The sequence below is a fragment of the Equus quagga genome, chromosome 15 (assembly GCF_021613505.1).
Source record: "Equus quagga isolate Etosha38 chromosome 15, UCLA_HA_Equagga_1.0, whole genome shotgun sequence".
NCBI classification, from domain to species: Eukaryota; Metazoa; Chordata; class Mammalia; order Perissodactyla; family Equidae; genus Equus; species Equus quagga.
In genome coordinates this window covers 69,834,935-69,854,518 of record NC_060281.1, presented here as the reverse complement: position 1 = coordinate 69,854,518, position 19,584 = coordinate 69,834,935, and the positions used below count along the sequence as shown (strand labels likewise).

Here is a 19,584-nt window from a genome sequence, read left to right as displayed (position 1 = left end):
CAAGAGCATGTGTGGCATGAAGCAACTTCAGCCCGGGAACTTTTCTTTTTTTAACTTACAAATGTACTTTTAAGAAACGTAGGAAATGTTATTCACAATCTTTCATTAATACGTGGAATTTTTTTTTTTTTAGGGTAGAATTTCAGAACAAATTCTATGTTGGTGCAGGCACCAAATTTGTTCCTTTCTCATTCAGACTCCTTTCATCCAAGTTCAGTGATGACATGGCATGATCGTGTTGCTGGATCCAACAAGTTTCAGATTTATGGAGAATTATCATGTTATAGAATTTCGCTTATGTCAAATTTACAATAGGAAAAACTCTGTCTAAATTGATTGCCTTATGATACCGCCAAATAATTCTGTAAGATATACCTCTTCCTCATTTGTTAAATGTTTTGTAAAGTTTATCAATTTCAGATATATAAATTTCTTTCAGTTTTTTGATGAGCAAATGTAAGTTAATGCCAAAAGTTATGTTAAAGTTATTTTTAAAAATATCGGCTTGTGGAGAGAAGTCAATTTTGAATGGCTGGTTGAAAATGGTCTTGGAAACTTGGTTCTTTTTCACCTTATTAAAAAAAAAAGCAAAGAGTTATTCTGTCACCTGAAGTTGTCAGATAATATTTTCCAACAGCTGAAGTTAAGTATAGTTTTTGTAAAAATTTAATTTGACAGGTAATCAAAAGATTCATGTTTTCTGCTTGGCTAAAAGTGTGTGAACATTTTTTATCGTATGTTATCTAGAATTACAAGTAGGCGATTGTTTCTACAGTTTTGTCTTGTTTTAATAATTAGGGAAAATGGGATAAAATAACATACAACAAATGGTTGTTCACTTGTATATTTTTTTAAAGACTCTTATCCTGTTATCCTTACATAAAACCAATTATGATAATTGTATATTTGGAAAGGTAAACTCTACACTGAGCCTTAAGCCCAGAGTGACTGTGGAAGATATAACAAGGATATGATTTGAACTTAGTGACCAGCTTGGCTGATGCTATTGAACCGAAAGGGGTTTAAACATGTTGAGTGAAGGGAAGGTAGAAAGTAGTATTTTGTATATTTTTATAACAAAATATAAATTAAGATGTTTTTCCATGAAGAGATTGCACCTGTCCTTGAGAACAGTATCATTGTAATTTTTTACTTTCAATTAATATTAATTCTAAATAAAGGTCTGATAAAGGCATTTAGAATTAATTTAAACTTTCAAACACTATTTAGCTCAGTTGAAAACTAATTCTTAACTAAGCCATTCATTTATAATCTTTAGTTTAAATTCATCTTTTCACCTGACAGTTTAGTTTTCAATGAATTTGAGTCAGTCCTATTGAACATTGTGATCTGTTCTAAAGTCTTAAAAATTATGTTCCTTTTTTACATTTCACTGTAATTGATTTTAGGTAATTATTTTCAAAAAGATACCTGCAGTGTTTTCACATTGTTAACGTTTTGAGTAACACACACGAGAAGGCCTGGTTGTCACCATGCTCCTTCACCCCGGCTACTGGTAGAGAGTTAGGAATTTTCTTTACAAGCTAAGATTATGGCAGCACTGAGTTTGAGCGTATCTTTTTAGGAAATTTCAGTGCCTGTTTGTGAGAGGTGTGAACTGAACATCACAACATAACTGTGACTCTGACACTAAACCTTTTTCGTTGTAGTAAATGTCCCACCCTGCTCCTCCATGAGATGGTACCCAAAGCCGGTTTGGAATTACTGGGTTTTGTCTCTTATATTAAGATGTCAAACATAAAATGATGCTGATGAAACCCTGGAAGATGATTCTGCTCTCAAAGTGAAGTTTCCCCAGAAAGGTGGAATAGTGGACACTTTTGTTGGGCAGATACAAAATCCAAAGAATGCTGTCCATGTTTCACACTTGTACCTTGCAAGGTGTCATTTTTATTACTTTACTCCAAGGATCTGTTGTAACTGATTCATCCCCAGGAAGCTCCCGATTTCAGGGCCGTGTGAACTGGATTAGTAAACAACAAACATACAGTGTCTGCTGGCATGCTTTACTGCCTCCAGTGGTGACTGTCGTGGGGGCCACTTTTTAATTCTAATTAACACCTCTTATCAGGGAGTTATAAGAACAGAGAGTAAAGAGTCCTTTTTCAATTGAAACCTATGTAGTAGTTATGTAGAATGTAGTTATATTAAAAAATGAATTAATAGTCTTAACGTTTGTGAAAGAACTCTCTAGAAATATCGTTTGGTAGTGTCTGTTAGTTCCCAGGACTAATTTTATGTCCAGTGTCATGTTATCAGAGCGGTTGCTCTGTTTTGTTTTTAAGCTATTTAGTAGAACTAATTATGTATGTATTTTTTAAGACAGACTTCATTTCCTTGCTAGCAAATAACCAGAGGAAAAATGGTCAGTTGTCTGAATGATGCTAAATATGTTTATTTTCCTAAAGATAAATGTCATCCACATTTTCCAGTTTTCATTCAATATGTTGATGGAGTCCTAAAATAAAAATCCAAGGGATTTCTTGAGTAAAATAGAATGTGATTTCATCCTGCAAGGGTGAAGAACGTCCTTTCGATGACATCAGTTAAGCAGTGAAGTGTGTTCCCATGGGGGTCATGGTGAGCCCTGTGGACTTTCCATTCATTATGGATGAGACTTTGAAGACTCACCTTTCACTGAGGCTGCTCTGTCCTAATTTCTGGAATGGACATTTTATAACAGCAGTCTGGTCTCATTTTTTAATCTGCAGTAATTGAACAAGGCATAGAATTATCTATAGCATAGGTATCTCTTACGATGTTTACGAAGTACATTTGAGAGCCTGATTCATTTTGGAAAACAAAAACAAAAAATGACTTCTACAACTGTTCTGCAGTCTGTATTCAAAAACAATAAATTTCTTTATTAAAATTTTAAAGCCAGGTTTGCTTGCGTGCCATCTGGTATATCTCCATCAAGGTTATTAAGAAATCTTAATTCAAGATGATGGAAATAAGGCAGTTTGGAGTAATAGTTTTCCAACAGCCAGAACATTGATGCTGAGCTTTGGTTTAGAATTTTAAGAAATATTTAGAACATTCCATTTGTTCCTTGATGGGAAAACCCAACAAGAAGTTTGAGTTCCCAGGGTCAGCCTGGTAGTCTGGAGCTCAACTCTCAACTCTGAGGGGAGACGACAGTGAGCAATTACAGCTCCTCAAACGCATGGAAGCACAAGCTTACATCTTTCTATCAGTATTGGACTTCCTTTTACTAATGAAAAATAAATATATCTATATTTTTAAAACGTGGGTGTTTTGCTTTATTATGCCCTGGCTTGGCTAGAAACCCGGAGCACCGGGCCCCTTCTTTGATCCCGTAAACCAAGAGGAACTTGTCCCTTCTTGGAACTGACTTCGCGGCGTATTTGCTCTTCCGACGCCCTTGCAGGCACAGGCTGCCTCGCCTCCCGCTCTGCCTCTGCCACCGCGGAGGTCTTGCGACCCCGTCTTGCCGCCTCTCTTGCCTCGTTTCCTTATCGACAAAATGGGCAGGATGCCGGCAGACAGGGTGGCGGTGGAGTTACAGGAGGCGGCGCGCACCGCGACCCCGGCTCCCGGCGGAACACGCGCCCCTCGTCCCGGCGGCGTGCGCGCGGCCGCCCGCTCGGCTCGGGGAAGGCTGGGCCACGTTGTGTGTCGGGGGGGAGCCCCCGCCCTCAGGGGTCCTGGTTCGCGCCCCTGCGAGCGCGGGGACCGGGTGCGGGGGCGCCGGGGACGGTGCGGCCCCGCGCCCGGGGCGACCGTTGCCGGGGCGCCCGTTGCTAGGGACGCCGTTGCCAGGGACGCCCGCCCGGCGCTCGGCTCCCCGGCGCGGCCCGGCCCGGCCCTGCGCGGCGCCATGGACGACCTGCGGGTGGTGTGGATGCGCGACCGCGTGTACACCGCCTTCGGCCTCAGCGACCCCAAGCTCTTCGAGGACCTGCTGAACCGCGACGACGGCGCGGGCGAGGACCTCATCCTGCACTTCCTCAACCAGGCCAGCGACGAGGAGGGCGCCTCCACGCTCTTCTTCTACCGCGTGGTGGTGCCCGAGGAGGTGGAGGTGGAGATCGGTGAGCCCGCGGCCCCCCGCCGCGCCCCCCGGGGTGGGGAGGCCCCGTCCCCGTCCCCGTCCCCGTCGCCGTCCCCTCCCGGCCGGCCTCGGCCTCAGGCGCTGCCGCCAGCGTTTAGTGTGGCCCCCACGTGCGGGCGCTGCCCAGGGGCTGGGTGAACCCGACAGTCACCGCCGCCCCTGCCCTCCAGGCCGCTGCGAAGGTCAGAGCTTGGACGGATTATCACAGCCAACTCTTCTTTAGCGCTTACTCTGTGCCAGGTACAGTTCCGGACGCTTACATCAACTCATTAATGCTGTGAAGAGGGCGTGTTGCTGTCCTCATTCTAGAGAGGGGCAAACTGTGGCTCAGAGAGGGCTGAGTAACGAACCCCAGAGCGCACAGAGGCCGTGAAGACTCCAAAGACGAGGAGCCGCTGTCCCATGACGTGCGGTAGATGGGCAGACAAGTGTCCCTGGTGTTGGGAGGAACCCTGCATCCCCGCTCTCCCTGATGGCGGCAGGGGCTCCAAGGTGGAGAAGCGCCCTTTCTGTCTTCCCAGGCACCCGACATGCTATCCTAAAGTAATGCGAAACAAGCTTTTAAAATATTACAGTAGGTTTTAAATACTTATGTTGAACAAATTAGCATTTTAAATAAAAAGAATGACAGTAGACTGGGTGCCCAGAGGCCTTTGTGGCGGTGGCTGGTCCGGCCTAGGGACACAGAGCGGGCCTGGAGGAGCCAGCACAAGGTAGAGGAGGAGAAAGGACAGAGTGCGGGGGACACCCAGACAGGTGCATGTCGGGCAGGAGACGAGGCTCTCTCCCAGCGAGAACACCGCATCTGGGCAGTTGTCACGCATGAGGCTTGTGTGATGTATTCCATCCACATCAGCCGCCTGTGCCAGTCTTGGGTCTTCATGAGACTTCTGGATCCCCTGTGAGGCCTGTCACAGGGGAGGGTGGCAGTGCCAGGCAGGCCTTTTCTCTCTTTTGAAGGCACTAGGCACATGCATTTATCTAAATTATATATTCTTTACTTGCACAAAATAATATATATATTCATTGTAGAAAAATCCTAACCCACAAATAAACAACAATAATGAATTGCTAGTGGCACCCAGAGAGAGGACCGCAGTCACATTTTGAAATCTCACCTTCCAGTCTTTTGTTACGTTCCCCCAGGCAGGCAGACCTCTGGGCCTGGACGTTGCAGTAGAACAGGATCTTGAATTTAGGCTCTTTCATTATCGCCAAGTGAAATTTCATGGATACAAAGATGCACTAACAGGATTGACCATTTAACATGTACCAAATTTCAGTAACCCTGATTTTGTACATTTAAAAAATACATTGGAGCCGGCCCTGTGGCTGAGTGGTTAAGTTCGTGGGCTCTGCTTGGGCAGTCCGGGGTTTCCCTGGTTCGAGTCCTGGGCGCAGACATGGCACCGCTCGTCAGGCCTCGGTGAGGTGGCATCCCACATGCCACAACTAGAAGGACCAACAACTAAAAATACACAACTATGTACTGGGGGGCTTTGGGGAGAAAAAGGAAAAATAAAAAAAAAAAATCTTTAAAAAATATACGTACCAAGACCCTAAGAAATGGATGCAGCTTGGATTTCTTGTGACCTCTGAGGCTTCTGTTAACAGTTCTGTGGCTGTTTTCACACGTTTCACTCAATGTCTCCTGGCTGGATGTCCCCATTCTGTGTGGAAGCAGATTTCAGTCTCACTTCAGAAGGTCCCCCTAGTGAATTTCTGGACCCTCTGGAGGGTGCTTGGCAATGTCCCTCGGGCTGTGACCTGTTTCTGGGCTTCCTCTGAATCCCCCTCACTCTTCTGCTCCTTTTCCCGCTCTTCTCTGCCATCACTACATCATGAGAATGCCAACATTCTCCCCGCCGAGGATGCTGTCCCCGGAAACTCACAGCTGCCCATCCTTGGAGGCGCCTGAAGGGGTTTAGGTGTTGTGTTGGGGACAGCAGTGGGGACGGGGGCCTCCTCCCAGCTCCGTGTCTCACGTTGTCACTCGCCTTCTGCTTGTTAAGCCTACAGGCTCACTAAGACCCTTGGACAGTTTTATTGGCTCCTTTAGGGGGCTCTGGTCTGTCCAGAGAACCCGGAGCAGGACCAGTGCGTGCCTTTCATCCCTCTCTTCTCTCTATTTCTGCCCCTCCCCTGGTCACGACTTTTCTCTGCTCCAGGTTAAAAATTCTGTGCATGGAGACAATAGATGCTGGGTGAGGCTGGTGCTGAGGAAGGAAGGTGCACACAGCAGCAGCTCGCCCGGGATGCTCTTCTAACGGGCCAGCATGTGTTCCTTCCTGAAATAACACAGTGGAATCATACTGTGCATATCATTTAATAACTTGCTGACATTTTAAAAGATTACACAAGTATTAGTGGAAGGCATTCTCTTAAAAATTCATAAAACTTAGAATTACATAAAGTGAAAGTGGAAAAGCAACCCCACACCGTGCCTTAAGCTCTAATCCTGTAGAGGGAACCACTGTTAGTTTACTGTGCATCCTGCCAGGTCTTTCCCGACTCTCTCTCTCTCTCTGTCATCCGTATCCTTCTCTCTATAATGATATGTATGTAATGACAATATATAGAGATATGGAGAGTTCCTAAAATCATAAATAAGATCGTATCGCATGTATGAGTCTGTGGCTTGTCCCGCCTCAATGATATCTTGGAGAATTTTCATGCCAATACCTATAGATCTACCTGACTTGACAGATTTAAGTACAGAGATGCACCATATTTTATTTGTCCACTCCCTGATTAATGGATAGTTACATGTCTGCAGTATTTTATTGTACAAACAATGTAACATGTACACCTCCTTTCGTCCCCTTTCTGTATTCCTGTGGGCTAGACCTCGAGGAGTGGAATCCTGGGTGAGTGGGCGTGGACATGTAGAGTTTGGGTGGGTCGTGCCAACTGCTCTCTGGAAAGGCCCGGCCAGCCCACACCCAGCCATGAGGAGGTGCCTGTTGCCAGCAGCCTTGCCGTCACTGCGTGTTGTCAATCTTTTGGATTTTTGCCAGTCCCATAGGTGAAAGGTGCCTGCGCCTCCTTATTCTGACTTGCAGTTTTATGATAATTACCGGAGTGCAGGCTCGTTTTTTATGCATGTTGGTCATGTATACTTCTTCTGGGCTGCTTGTAGCTACGTGGTCTTTCTTGTGTCCTTCATCTCCTGGAGAATTTGCACTAGTCTTCCTTTCGTGTCACTGAAAGGCTGTGTCCAATAATGGAATATTTCTGTACAACTGTGTGTTGATTTGGAAGCTGGCCCCCGTACAGAGGGCAAGGAGAGAGTGATGCAAGAGGCAGGCCACTCCAGATGGGCTGGTGGCAGTGTCACAAGCAGGGGAACTTACTTATGAGGTTTGTCTGGGGCAGCCGCCAGACCAGGAGGTATCCACCCAGCCCACCAGAGTCTTAACAGTTTAGGTAGAGGCTTTCACGGGGTCCTTCACCAATGCCGTCCAGGTGGTCCCAACCACACATAGCTCTCTCAAGAATCCGTCCTTGGCAATGGCTCCCACTGTGGGAACGGTGGGCACAACGTGCATTCCAAGGGCAGGGGAGGGGACAAGAGCCTCTGACTGCCCGGGGCCAGCTCGAGGGTCATCCGGCAGTCACGTCCTCTCCATGACCGCCTCTGACAGCCTGCGATGTCCTCCACTCTCCGTGGACCACATCCCAGCCCTCGGCTCCAGGGAGAGCTGAAATATCGGCTGTCTCGTGTAGCGAAACAATTACATTTTATTGTTTTCTTTCCATTTATGTGGCTGTAAAGACAGCGAGAAGCTTGCCCCGTCTGAGGAGGACGACGGGGAAGAAGAGACTGATTCTCAAAAAGTAGAGCCCGTGGATAAAGCACCAGGTGTGGTAGGGGGGGCCCTTGGGGGGAGCAGAACCGAGGGGGCGTTCACCCGGAAGGGAGACGTCCGCTTGTCTGGGCTGGGATCACTTTCTGCTTTTTATCTTTATGAAGCTGAGACGGGTGAAGTAAAAGGGAAAATGCTGGGTGTTACCGGGAACATTATTAGTTACCCGGTGCTGCCATCACAAGTGCCCACAAACTGGGTGGCTCAGAACAGCAGACATGTATTCTCTCCCGGTTCTGGGGGGCAGGAGTCCTCCAGACACCAAATCCAGGTGTGACGCGGCCGTGCTCCCTCTGAAGGCTCCAGGGAGGGTCCTTCCTGCTGCCTCCAGCTCCTGGTGGTTGCCGTGAGTCCTTGGCGGGTGGCCGCATCGCTCCACTCTCTGCCTCTGTCGTCACGTGACTGTCCTCATGCTGTGTGTCTGTCTCTGAATCGCGCTCTCCTTTCTCTTAAAAAGGAATCAGTCATTAAATTTAGGGCTCACCCTCCCCAGTGAGACCTCATCTTAACTAATTACATCTGCAAGACCCTATTTCCAAATACGGTGACAGTCTGAGGTTCTGGGTGGACATCTATTCTGGGGGGAGGGGAACTATTGCACCCAGTGAAGAACATAACATGAAAATGCCTGTCCTCGTACAGGCCGTGTCTCAGAGAGCTCAACAAGAACACAGGGCATGTACCGTGTTTTGCAGGGAAGCCTTCGCCCTGGGGACTCCAGATGCCATTTCTTTTGGTGCATCTGAAGTGCGAGTCAAGCATTTTACGGCTGTTCAGTTGATGTGTCTAAACTAGGGCCGTTGCTGTAAACACACTTGGTGCCACGACACCGTCGATCCCTGCAGGCTTTGAGGTGTTTGTCCTGTAGTGACAAAGTGGCTTTGGCTACATGCTTTGACCCAGTTCTCTACAGCAGTGGTTCTCAGCTAGGGGCGATTTTGGCCCCCAGGGGACATTTGCCACTGTCTGGAGACACTTAAGGTTGTCACAGCTGGAGGGTGGGTGTTACTGGCATCTGGTGGCTGGAGGCCAGAGATGCTGCTGACCAGCTGACGATGCACAGGACAGCCGTTCACAACCAAGAGCGATGCAGCCCCAAGCGTCGATAGTCCGGGACTGAGAACCCTGCCCCAGACAGGCCAGGTCGCCAGCAGAGCTAAGCAACCTGCCCGCCCCCGTTTGTCCCGTCGCTCACCCTCCCTCACACAAAGCAGAAGCTGTAGATTAGATGCACCACCTTAACAAGGTCTGGAAGTCAGAGGAGAAAAAGGATTTTGGTGATGTCCAGTGTCTGCTTTAGTCAACTTTAGTTTGTCAGAAGAATTTATTTTTAACCAAAATGTAATCCCCTCCATAGTAAAGATTGGCGGGAGAGGACCACAGGTTTAGAAATGAAGGCAGTACATTGTTACTGAGGCCGAAGTTGGCTTTTGGTGAGACGGATGGTGGTTCCAAGGGCCGCAGCCGTATTTACCGAGGGCCTTCTGCTAATGCGCACTGCTTTCAGCAGCAGTAAATCCGCGAACAGGAAAGGCTTGGGTGGGAGGAGGCTGCGTGGAGAGAAAGGGCAGGAAAGTCTTCTCTGACAAAGCAAATTAGCATTAATTCCAAGTCAATATTTAAGCATATTTTTTTCTCTTCTTTTTATTGTGGTAAAATATACGTAACATAAATTTTACCATTTTAACTGCTTCTAAGTGTACAGGTCTGTGGCACGAGGTACGTTAGTAAGTATTTTTGACTGCAGGCTCTTGGTCGTGCTCTGAGAGTGTTGGGACTGCTGGCTGTAGACCATTTCCTCTCCCAGGCGGCGTGCTGGCTGCTTAACCGCGCTGTAACCTAGTCCTCCAGCGTCTGAGCAGGCGATGTTACTGTCCCATTTTACGGATGAGAAAACCAATAGTAGAGAGGATCGGACCCCACACGTTGATTGGATTCCAAAGCCAACTGACTTTGCACAGTGCCTTTCGAAATAAGAGCCAGACGGTCCAGGGAAACTCTCCCTTCTCTGTAATCACTGGATCCATTGGAAACTCTCAGGGCTGTGCCTGGCACCCTCCGAGGTTTCCAGATCTGCACTGGTTACAGCAGACTGGAGAGATAGACGAGCATTTTATTTAGATTACTTTTCTTTTCATCCCCCACGAGTTTCTAGTTTCATAGTGAAAAAGGAGTAAATGCTAACATTAGCTATAATTCTCATCCTAAGAATAAAACCCTTTTTTAAGTGAAAATCTGAGCAGTCACTCTAGGACACTGTAGCTGGAAGCCACACACACACACAACACACTCACACACACACACAACACACACACACACACACACACACACACACACGTTACATTTCCTATCGAGGACCCATCACAAATGCAATGTGCTTCTCCTAATTATAGCACCAGTCAAGGCCCCAGTAGGATTCATTTGTGAAAAATGTATCTACAGCTTTTTGCTAATATGCCTGTTGAATGAAATATGCTCTGGTACAAGATCCAGGTCTGGTCTTGATGGTAGGAAACCTAATTTTCCAATTATTTCATCTTGCACATTGAATAATGTTTTGCAGCTAAGAATTTTCAGCTGAGAAGCAATTCCACATATCAGTCTATAATCAGCACAGAGGATGAAGAAGTGGACAAAGAGAGTTTGGAAAACCTCCCCACCAAAGTATGCCCCGCTCTTTCTCCTCCTTGTGGGGGGGGAGTGGGAATTTAATGCGTCGGATGAGACTGGGTGACTGACACAATTCCTACAGGGAACTTATCACACTGGAATGGAGATGTGCGAATCTCGTGTTGGGAGTCCCCAAGACCACTCTCAGATCGAATGATTCACTAGATTGGCTCACAGGACCCAGGAAAGCTTTTTACTCCTGGTTATAGTTTATTTCAGTGAAAGGATACAGATCGGAATCAACAAAGAAAAAGACACATAGAACAAAGAAAAAGTCCAGGAGAAAACAGGGGCCAGCTTCCACCTGCCTTCTCCCAGTGAGTTGCATGGACGGTGTTAATTCTCCCGGCAACTACGTGTGACAGCACACGGAAAGTCTTGTCAATCAGGAAAGCTCACCTGTGCCTCTGCGTCCAGGGTTTTTGTTGAGGGTCAGTCACGTAGGCAGGATGTGCCCACAGGACTGACCTTAGTTACTCGTTTCCAGCCCCTCCAGAGGTCACACTAGTGCAGTGGGACCCAGTGCCCCCAGCAAACAAGAACACGCAGTCGCCAGGCGTCACGTTGTTGGCATAAACTGTCCGGCGTGACTAAGGCGCCAGGTATACAGAGACACTCACATCAGGCAGGACGTTCCAAAAGCTTAGAGCTTGTCACCCAGGAGCTGGTTCAGGGCCACCCAGGCCTGCCGAGTTAACCCTTTACTGCACGCAGCCCACGGCGGGAGCTTAAAGTTGGGATTGAGCCTCTGGCCTGGGCTGTGCTCAATGAAACTACACTTAGTTGCTCTGTAAATATGCCCCTACCCTAAAACCGAACTCAGCCCTGGTTGGTTGCAATTTGTAGCTTAGAAAAGCGCCCTCCTGAGACTTTCCCAGGTCAGTTTATTCAAGTGCGGCTGCGCTGGCCACTTAGGAGGAGGTCAGGCTGAGCGTTCAGAGTCTGGGTGTGAGTGAGCTCACGGGTGTGGTCCCCTGGTGCCACGCGCAGCGGCTGCGATGTCAGGAATGAGACGAGCTCAGGGCACTCGGGCACCAGGATGTGTGGGTGGATGGATGTGTCTCCACGTGATGGCTTTTTGTTTCCCTTGTTTCAGAAAATCGTTAAGCACGTCGTGGAAAAGACGCACCTCCATGTGCTTTGCACTCCTGTTCCTGAGGAGTTTCTGGACCAGAATGTGGTATTTTTCCTCAGAAATACGAAAGGTACATTTCCAGTGAGTATGTGTGTGTGTACGCGCACGTGGTGTGTAGACGTGTGCGATTCTTAATTTCTACATGTTCTCGAGAACAGACCTTTTTCTTGGTACAGTCGATCCTCATTGTTCATGGACTCGGTGTTTGCAGTTCACCTACTCCCTAAGATTTTTTGGTAACCCCCAGATCAGTACTCGCAGTGTTTTCCCGGTCCCATTCGGACATGCGCAGATGGGGAAAATGTGTCACCAGCCACCTGGTTCCCAGCGACACTCTGCCTTCCTGTTTCAGCTCACACTGGAAACACGCGTCCTCAGCATGATCTGTTCGGTGCCACAGTTTTCACATTTTTGTGCTTTTTGTTGGTGATTTCACTGCTTAAAATGGCCCCGGAAGGTAGTGCTTCAGCCTGTCGAGTGTTCCCGAGCGCAGGGAGGCTGGGATGGGCTCAGGGAGAAAACACGTGCGTTCCAGGAGCTTCGTTCAGCCGCGAGTGACAATGCCATGGGCCGTGAGTCCGATGTCAATGAACCAACAATTCCGTTAAATAAGGTGTGTTTACACGGGACGATGCGTGAAGCGCGCTTATATATTGATGGTTGACGAAAATCTTGTGACAGGGACCTAACCCTGTGGTTCCCCTGGGAGCAGTGGCTCCGTAATCACTAATTCAGTGTTCGTGGTGACTTCACAGACCAGAACCCCTGCCAATGAGAAGAACCCACTGTATTAACATATCCTTAGTTCTGTTTATAACAGACAGAGGGAGATTCAAAGTGATGTGACCCCGACTATAAGATGAGCTGTCAGGGTTTTCTCTGCGGGGCTGTGTGCTTTAAAATGGAAGGGCTGCTCAGAGGCCAGGCTCATCCTGCGGGGTAACTCTGGGGCATGGTGCTCCCTCTGTGCTCGTCCGTCCTGCACAGCACCTGGGCTTTTTTAGTGACTCCCCCAGCAATTGTTGCTCTCTGGTCTCTTCTGACCCCTGGCTCTTCCTCTTGCCGCATTCGATTCAGGCTGACTCTCTGCTCTCCCCACCTGCACTTTCCCCATTTCTTCTGCCTTTGCCTCCCCTCCAACCTATATCGATCGTGCCTAGTTACATTTTAGGACTCACTCTAAATTCTAGAACAAATCTTATGTTGCCTTTTTTTTTCTTTTTTGAATTTGCTGGCACTTTGGGTCATGACCTCCCTGCTAAGCTCTGAGCTTCTGCAATTCGTTCTTCCCAAGTCGGGGGAACAAGAAGTAAGAAAGGTGTGTCAGAGGCCCAGCATGAAATCGCCCTGTGCTCTCTCTGGAGTGTGCTGTTCCCGTTATGGTTCTCCTCTGAGGAGCCGGTCTCAGCTCCGTGCTTTCCGACATGACAACTTTAATCACGACCTGTCGACCTTGGGCGGGGGGCAGCGGTGTCTGGCCTGACTTTGAGACTGAGAATTACTGATAAATTCATTTAGTAAATGAATTTAATGATCCATTCTCATCATATTTGTTTTTTTTTTTTTTGAGGAAGAGTAGCCTTGAGCTAACATCGGCTGCCAATCCTCCTCTTTTTGCTGAGGAAGACTGGCCCTGAGCTAACATCCATGCCCATCTTCCTCTACTTTATACGTGGGACGCCTACCACAGCATGGCTTTTGCCAAGCGGTGCCATGTCCGCACCCAGGATCCAAGAAGCGGAACGTGCGCACTTAACCGCTGCACCACCAGGCCGGCCCCCATCATGTTTGTTTTTTTACGGTTATCTTTGATTGATGCCAAGCTGTCTTTCTTTCTGATACTGGGTTTTTACGTAGTTTCCTTTTAAAATGAATTTACTTAAGTCAAGAAGTGTTTGATATAAAGAAATGTATTAAAGATCAGGGCTCGTCTACACAGACGCGGAAAGGCATAAAGACCGGAGCTGGTGAAAGAATCGCCTCAGCTGATGTATTTGTCCTCTCTCCATCTGTTTCCCAGCTCGATTGAGGGAGGTGTCCCGGTGACTGTCAGATGTGCCCCCTGCTGCCTGGTTTTTGGTTGGATGAAGTAAATAGGTGTCAAATCGCACCTGGTCAGAAGGGTAGACTGTTAGCAAATATGTCTTTAAAAAACCCCGTGTCTCACAAGGTGCTTTGGCGATGAGCTGGGGAGGCAGTGATGGGAGTGGGGAGGCAGGCAAAGCACGGAGCCCAACTAACGCTTCTAGAAAACCCCAATCGTTCCTCTTCTTGTCCGGCTTTAGACACTCCCACCAGATCAGCTCGTGTGTGGCGCTCAGCGCTGCTGTGTGGACCCGCGAACCCCGGTGCTCGGATTGATTTCAGGTTCCCGTGGCTGAGGGGTTCGTCTGAACAGAGATCAGCGTGCGTGCTGAGTCTGGGCCTGTGACGGGAACGGCCCTTTGTGGCTGCTTGGGATGAGCGGGCCCGCACACGATGAAGTGCTGGGGCCTGCTGCTCCCCGCTCACCCCGCTCTCTGCCTCTTCCCACTTAGAGACCATCTTGGAGGCGACCGACATGAAGGAAGCTATGGAAATTATGCCCGAAACGCTGGAGTACGGAATCGTGAATGCGAATGTGCTTCATTTTCTGAGGGACGTTATATGTCAGGTAACCGTGGACGGGGGAGAAATCCCAGCATTTTTAGAGATTAAGGCATCTGGTTCATTTATTCCACAAATGGGTAGTTCACTGCCGTGGTGCTGCCCTGGGTCCTGAGGGTGGAGCGGTGACCAGGACCAATGACATCCCTGCGCCCTCGGAGCTTGTATGGGGAAAGACACAAAACACAAACATGTAGCCAGAAAATATCGGGTAGTGACAGGTGGCAAAGTTCAATAAACCCTAGTAATGTGATGGAAATAGACCATGTGTGGGGAGGTGGTGGTGGTATGGGACTGCCTCATGAGGAGGCGATATCTGAGCTTTCTTCAGAGACAAACGATAGACAACTCATAAGCAGGCTAATTCCGCTAATGATAGGTTATTAGGGAAATGTAATAGGGTGGAACTGGGGTGCTCAGGAAAAGCCCCTCTGAGGAAGTGGCATTGAATTGAGAACTGAAGGCGTCAGACATGTGAGGATTTGGAGGAAGAGCATCCTAGGTAGAGAAAATAGCATGTGCAAAGGTCCTGAGGCAGGAGCAGACTTAGCTTGGTCCAGGAACAGAAGCATGGCCAGTGTGGCTGGAGAGTAGTGGAGGAAGTTTGGAATGGAAGGTAGGTTTGAAGCAGGGGAATAGCATGCTCCAGTCTGCAGTTTTCCTCTGCCTGTTGTGTGAAAACTGTATTGTGAGAGTGGGGCCCAGAGCTTAAGGGAAGAGTAGACCTAATGGGAGGCTGTGGAAGAGTCCAGCTGGAGGGTGATGGTTGTTTAGGCTCCAGAATTCAATCAGGAGAGGGAGTGGGGAGCAGACGGTGTCAAGAATATGTTGGCGATGGAGCCAATAGAACTTGCTGATGACTTGATTATGGGGGTTTAGGAAAAGAGAGCATTGAGAATAACTCCTAGGACTTGGGCTTGCGTAGCTGGGGGGATGGTGGGGTCATTACTGAGATGGGGTGGATGGGGAAGACAGGTCTGGAGGGAAAACCAAGAATTCTGTTTTGCACGTGTTGAGCTTGGGCGGCCTCCCAGAATCCAAGTTGAGGTGTGAGGCCGGATGTGTAAGTCTGGAGCTCAGGAGAGAACTGGAGGTGTTCCTCCAGCAAATATTTATTGAGCAACTACTGTATTCCACAACAGGGAACAATGCATCAAGGTCTCTGCCTCACGGAGCTTACATCCTAGTCAGGGAGATTTACGTTAAACAAGATCAATGAGAAAATATACAGTATGCTAGACAGCAATAGGAGTTCCGGAGAAAGATGAAGCCAGGAAGTTGGGGGTGGGGAACATTGGCAGGTAGGAAAGGCGGGGCTTTTAAAATTTTGGATAAGGTGGCCAGGGTGACCTTGATATCCTCCTTGGCTGGGACTGTTGCACTTGGCTCCTGATAGATCTTCCAGCTTCTGCTCTGATCCCTACACTACCATCTGCACACGCCAACCAGAGCGATCCTTTAAAACATGGGAGCCGTCGGCCCGGAGATGGTGTCAAGCCAAGGGGCTGATGAAACAAGCAAGGGAGAGAAGAGAGGAGGAGGAGATGGAGGAAGGAGGGAAGCCAGGGGGCAGGCTGGTAGGGAACCAATTTGTTATTCTGAAAATTGGGCAAAGAAAGAGAAGGATCCAAGCGTTTATTGCGCCTTCCCTGTGTGGGATACACGGGGCGATCCAACCGCAGATGAGAGGGGCGGCTCCTTATAGAAGTATTTCAGCTGGAGAAAAGAGAAATTTTCCAAAGAGAAAATTTCGGTTGTGACCTCCCAGTGGGTTTACGGATCTAGACACTGAGCATCAGGGGCTGCCAACAGAGGAGCTTGCTGAACTCCACTGTGGACGCGAAGTCAGCACAGTCCAGGCCGGGAGACCCTGCGGGTCGCACCTCCTGGGTCCTTCGTTAAACTGGAAGTACATGTGGATTAAAAGAGTCTTAAAAGGTGTATCAAATTTTAAGGAAAATAGGCAAAACTAAAAACCCAAACCCAAACCCAACCAACCAGCCAAACAAAGCCACAGGCCTTTTGTGTGGGGGTGAGCTTTGTAACTGCAGTTGAGTGACTTCACAAATGCGGGCTTCCGTCCTCAGCTGCATTTCAAAAACCCGCGTCCTCAGCACCGTCTTTATTTTCACCTTCACATGAGCTAGCGTGGAGCTGGGCGGGTGGGTTAACACATGGTTCCTCACTTCCCTGTCCCAGTTTCTGATTTAGCTGCCCTGTGGCTGGTGGCAGCTAGAGAAATTCAATATTGTCTTCCGGGTGGTCACCTCGGGTTGGTTCAAATGCTTTACCCTTGGGTCGTTTTAAGTCAAATATAATTTCTCTCTCTTTAGACCTGTTGCTCTGGGCTTGAGTAGTTTCCACTTTGTTGCTGTATTTGTACCCCCTGTCATAGAACATTCAAAGCTGGAGGCAGCTTATGAATGATTGGACGTCGTGTGATTTGTTTCACGAACTTGGCGTTTCAGGTCTTCTTGCCGGCTTTGTCATTCAATCAGCACAAGGACACAAGCATGGGCTTCACGTCTGGAGAAATCTCTGACTCCTCGGAGTATGAAACGGAGCTTCCCAGCATGCCCGGGGAAGCGGTGGAATATCACAGCATCCAGTTAATACGGGATGAGTTTTTAATGAACATCCAGAAATTTGCAAACAGTATTCAAAGGACAATGCAGCAACTTGAAGGTGAGGCTTCCTTTCTCTCCTCCTCAGTGACACATGAGGAGTTCACTTGAAGAAGGCAATTGAAGAGTCCAGGAGCTTTTTTGTTTCAATTTATGATCGTTCTTGTTTGCACCCTGTGTGAAAGACACTGAGCTGGTCACTGTGAGAGACACGAAGAGGAGTGATGAGTCCTTGCCCTCAGGGATCTCATAATCTGGTGCCTAAAGAACTACAACAGAAAAGGAGCTTGAGGAAGATATTAGGGCCTTTAGGATTTGGAAAAGGGAGACCATGTTGGAGAAGTTGGGGAGAAATCAAAGGAGACTTCCTGAAGGAGGTGGCATTTGGCTTCACCTAAAAGGATGGGGAAGCTTTAGTAGGTGGAGCTTGGGAGCAAGGGCATTTGAGGCAGGGGGAAGGGCCTGAACAAATGAAGGGAGGTTGGAAAGAGTGGGGTTGCTATGACTTGACGGCTGGGTCCTGGCTTAGTTATCTTGCCCCACACATGGTGGGCCTGCAGCAGCTACTGTTGGACGGAGTTGCTCTGCAGCTCATTAGATGGGGTGGGTGGCAGGGCTAGACTCGCAGAGCCTGGGTGGATGGGAGAGTGGGTGTCGTGAGTGGGGAATAGGAAGGTGGAGAGGTTGGCGGAGAGAGTCCCACATGGTGAAACGCCAACAGAGCGTTTCTCAGCAAGGGCTGTGTTAGGGCCCGTAAGGTGGCATCGCTAGTCTAGGAAAATAAGCTTTTTCCCCCTTAAAGTGAGATTGAACACCTCCCGCTTTGTAGGAGTTTTCTCTGTTGGGAATGAGAAGGCCGGACACAGCGTAGAGGTCCAAACTTTACAAGCTGCCGTGGAAGCGCTTTTCAGCCTTCTGTTTTAGAATGGTGTTATTATTTTTTTCCCCAAAGTGCGATTTCTCCCTTGCTGTCTCTGTTTCCTTCACTGCCTTTGGGACCATCTCTTCGTGTGTCTGCCTGACCTTCCTCTCACTCTCCTTGAATTGGTATAAAATAGCGGAGATGGGAAACGTCGTTTCTCGTAATCTTTCATACGATCTGTGCATCTTGTTTTTGATGTAAAAAGCAAATGAGTGAAAATATTTTTGTGTTTTAGATAAAATGCTGAAAGGAAATGCTCTAAAATGTTATCGGCGACTATCACTGACTAGGCCGTGACAGTAGGATGGTTTTTCTGTCTTTTTTTTTGTATTTTTCTACAACGAGCGTCTACTATTTAAAACACCAGAGAAGCAGATGGATTAATATTCTGTCGCGGGGGTCGGCGGTCAGGGTGCAGAGCTGAGCCCAACCCGCTGTCCGTTTTTGTGTGGCCCGTGGGCTAGGAACAGCGGTCATCGTTTTAAATGGTTAGATTTTAAATGATTATTTAAGGACCTACGCTCTCTCCTCAGTTTTCCCTCTTGGTCTGCAAAGCCGAAAATATTTCCTGTCTGGAGCTTTAAGAGAATGTTCGCCAACCCCTGTTCTATCCTATCGTCTCAGGGAAGAAATTTGTTTTTACACATGGGACATTTATGAATGGCTTTGTGCAGAGTATTGGCTGTCAATTTAAAAAGATCTATTACCCTTTTGCTTTAGGATGCATGAGATAATAGATGCCGTGTAATCTGTTGTGGAGTTTTTAATATATTATATTAGCATGCTTATAGCAGATATACTTATATTAAATATATAATAAATATATGTATGTAAATATGTATATATATAATATTTTCTTAAAGTAATGCATACATAAAGTTTTTAAAAATTAAATAGTACTAACAGATACCAGAGAGTTGAAAAACTGACGCTCCCCCCCGCCCTGCCATCCATTCCGCTCCCTCGTGGCAACTTCTTTAATTCTTTGTCTGTTTCTGTTGATATTTCCTGCCTTGTCTCTACAGTATGTGCTGACACTGCTGCTGGTTCCTAATTGCGGACGTTCGGTGTTATTTCCTGGCACGATGATGAGGATTTCCTCCCTACTTCCCTCCCCTGCTGCCGGCATCCATTAAAGTTGCATTCCTTCCGTGCATTAGACAGTAAACCCTGTTTCTACATTGTTACGGCTATGGGAGTATCGTTTCCGGCAGAGCAGGGCAGTACATCTTGATAGTCTTTCCTTTCTTGTCCAGCCTTTCCCTTCCTCCTCCAGCATTCTTGGTTGCCATTCTTTTCTTAAAGTATCCTATGAATAATATCTTGTACAGTCCTCTTTGTTTTTGTTTTTGCAAAGGCCCCTAGTGTTATTAGGTATCCTTCTCAGTGTCCTAGCTCCCCTGATGCAATGTGGGCTAATTGCTCTCTCAGCATGTTCTGCGACTGTCATCCCAGATGCAGTGTTTCCTGGATCCCAGGTCTTTTTCTCTAGTTGGGTTTTACTCCCTCATTGTGCAGGAATACATCCTTAAGTAACTTCCTGAGAAAAGGTGTGTGGGAAATAATTGTATGAGAACTTGCACGTCTGAAAATGACTTTATTCTATCTTCACAGTTAGTTAATAC

The 19,584-nt window shown here is 47.7% G+C and overlaps 2 protein-coding genes across 8 annotated transcripts in view; both read left to right on the top strand.

Moving 5' to 3' along the window:
* The window catches only part of ATP6V0A2 (ATPase H+ transporting V0 subunit a2), a 37,883-nt gene extending 34,983 nt beyond the window's left edge, over positions 1 to 2,900 (top strand). Inside the window, exon 20 of the mRNA XM_046639076.1 lies at positions 134 to 2,900. Within this exon, the coding sequence (XP_046495032.1) occupies positions 134 to 233 (100 nt within the window). The 3' untranslated portion in view covers positions 234 to 2,900. The remainder of the gene's footprint in view (positions 1 to 133) is intronic.
* Positions 2,901 to 3,758: 858 nt separating this feature from the next.
* DNAH10 (dynein axonemal heavy chain 10) overlaps positions 3,759 to 19,584 on the top strand; it is a 139,469-nt gene continuing 123,643 nt past the window's right edge. For 4 of the 7 annotated variants that reach the window (XM_046640386.1, XM_046640388.1, XM_046640391.1 and 1 more), the window contains exons 1-6: positions 3,759 to 4,076; positions 7,872 to 7,958; positions 10,526 to 10,626; positions 11,729 to 11,837; positions 14,305 to 14,420; positions 16,882 to 17,098. In XM_046640386.1, coding sequence (XP_046496342.1) covers positions 3,863 to 4,076; positions 7,872 to 7,958; positions 10,526 to 10,626; positions 11,729 to 11,837; positions 14,305 to 14,420; positions 16,882 to 17,098 — 844 coding nt within the window. In that variant the 5' untranslated portion in view covers positions 3,759 to 3,862. Of the gene's footprint in view, positions 4,077 to 4,318; positions 4,337 to 7,871; positions 7,959 to 10,525; positions 10,627 to 11,728; positions 11,838 to 14,304; positions 14,421 to 16,881; positions 17,099 to 19,584 lie in introns of those variants that run through there. The other 3 variants (XM_046640387.1, XM_046640390.1, XM_046640389.1) reach the window with 3 other exon arrangements.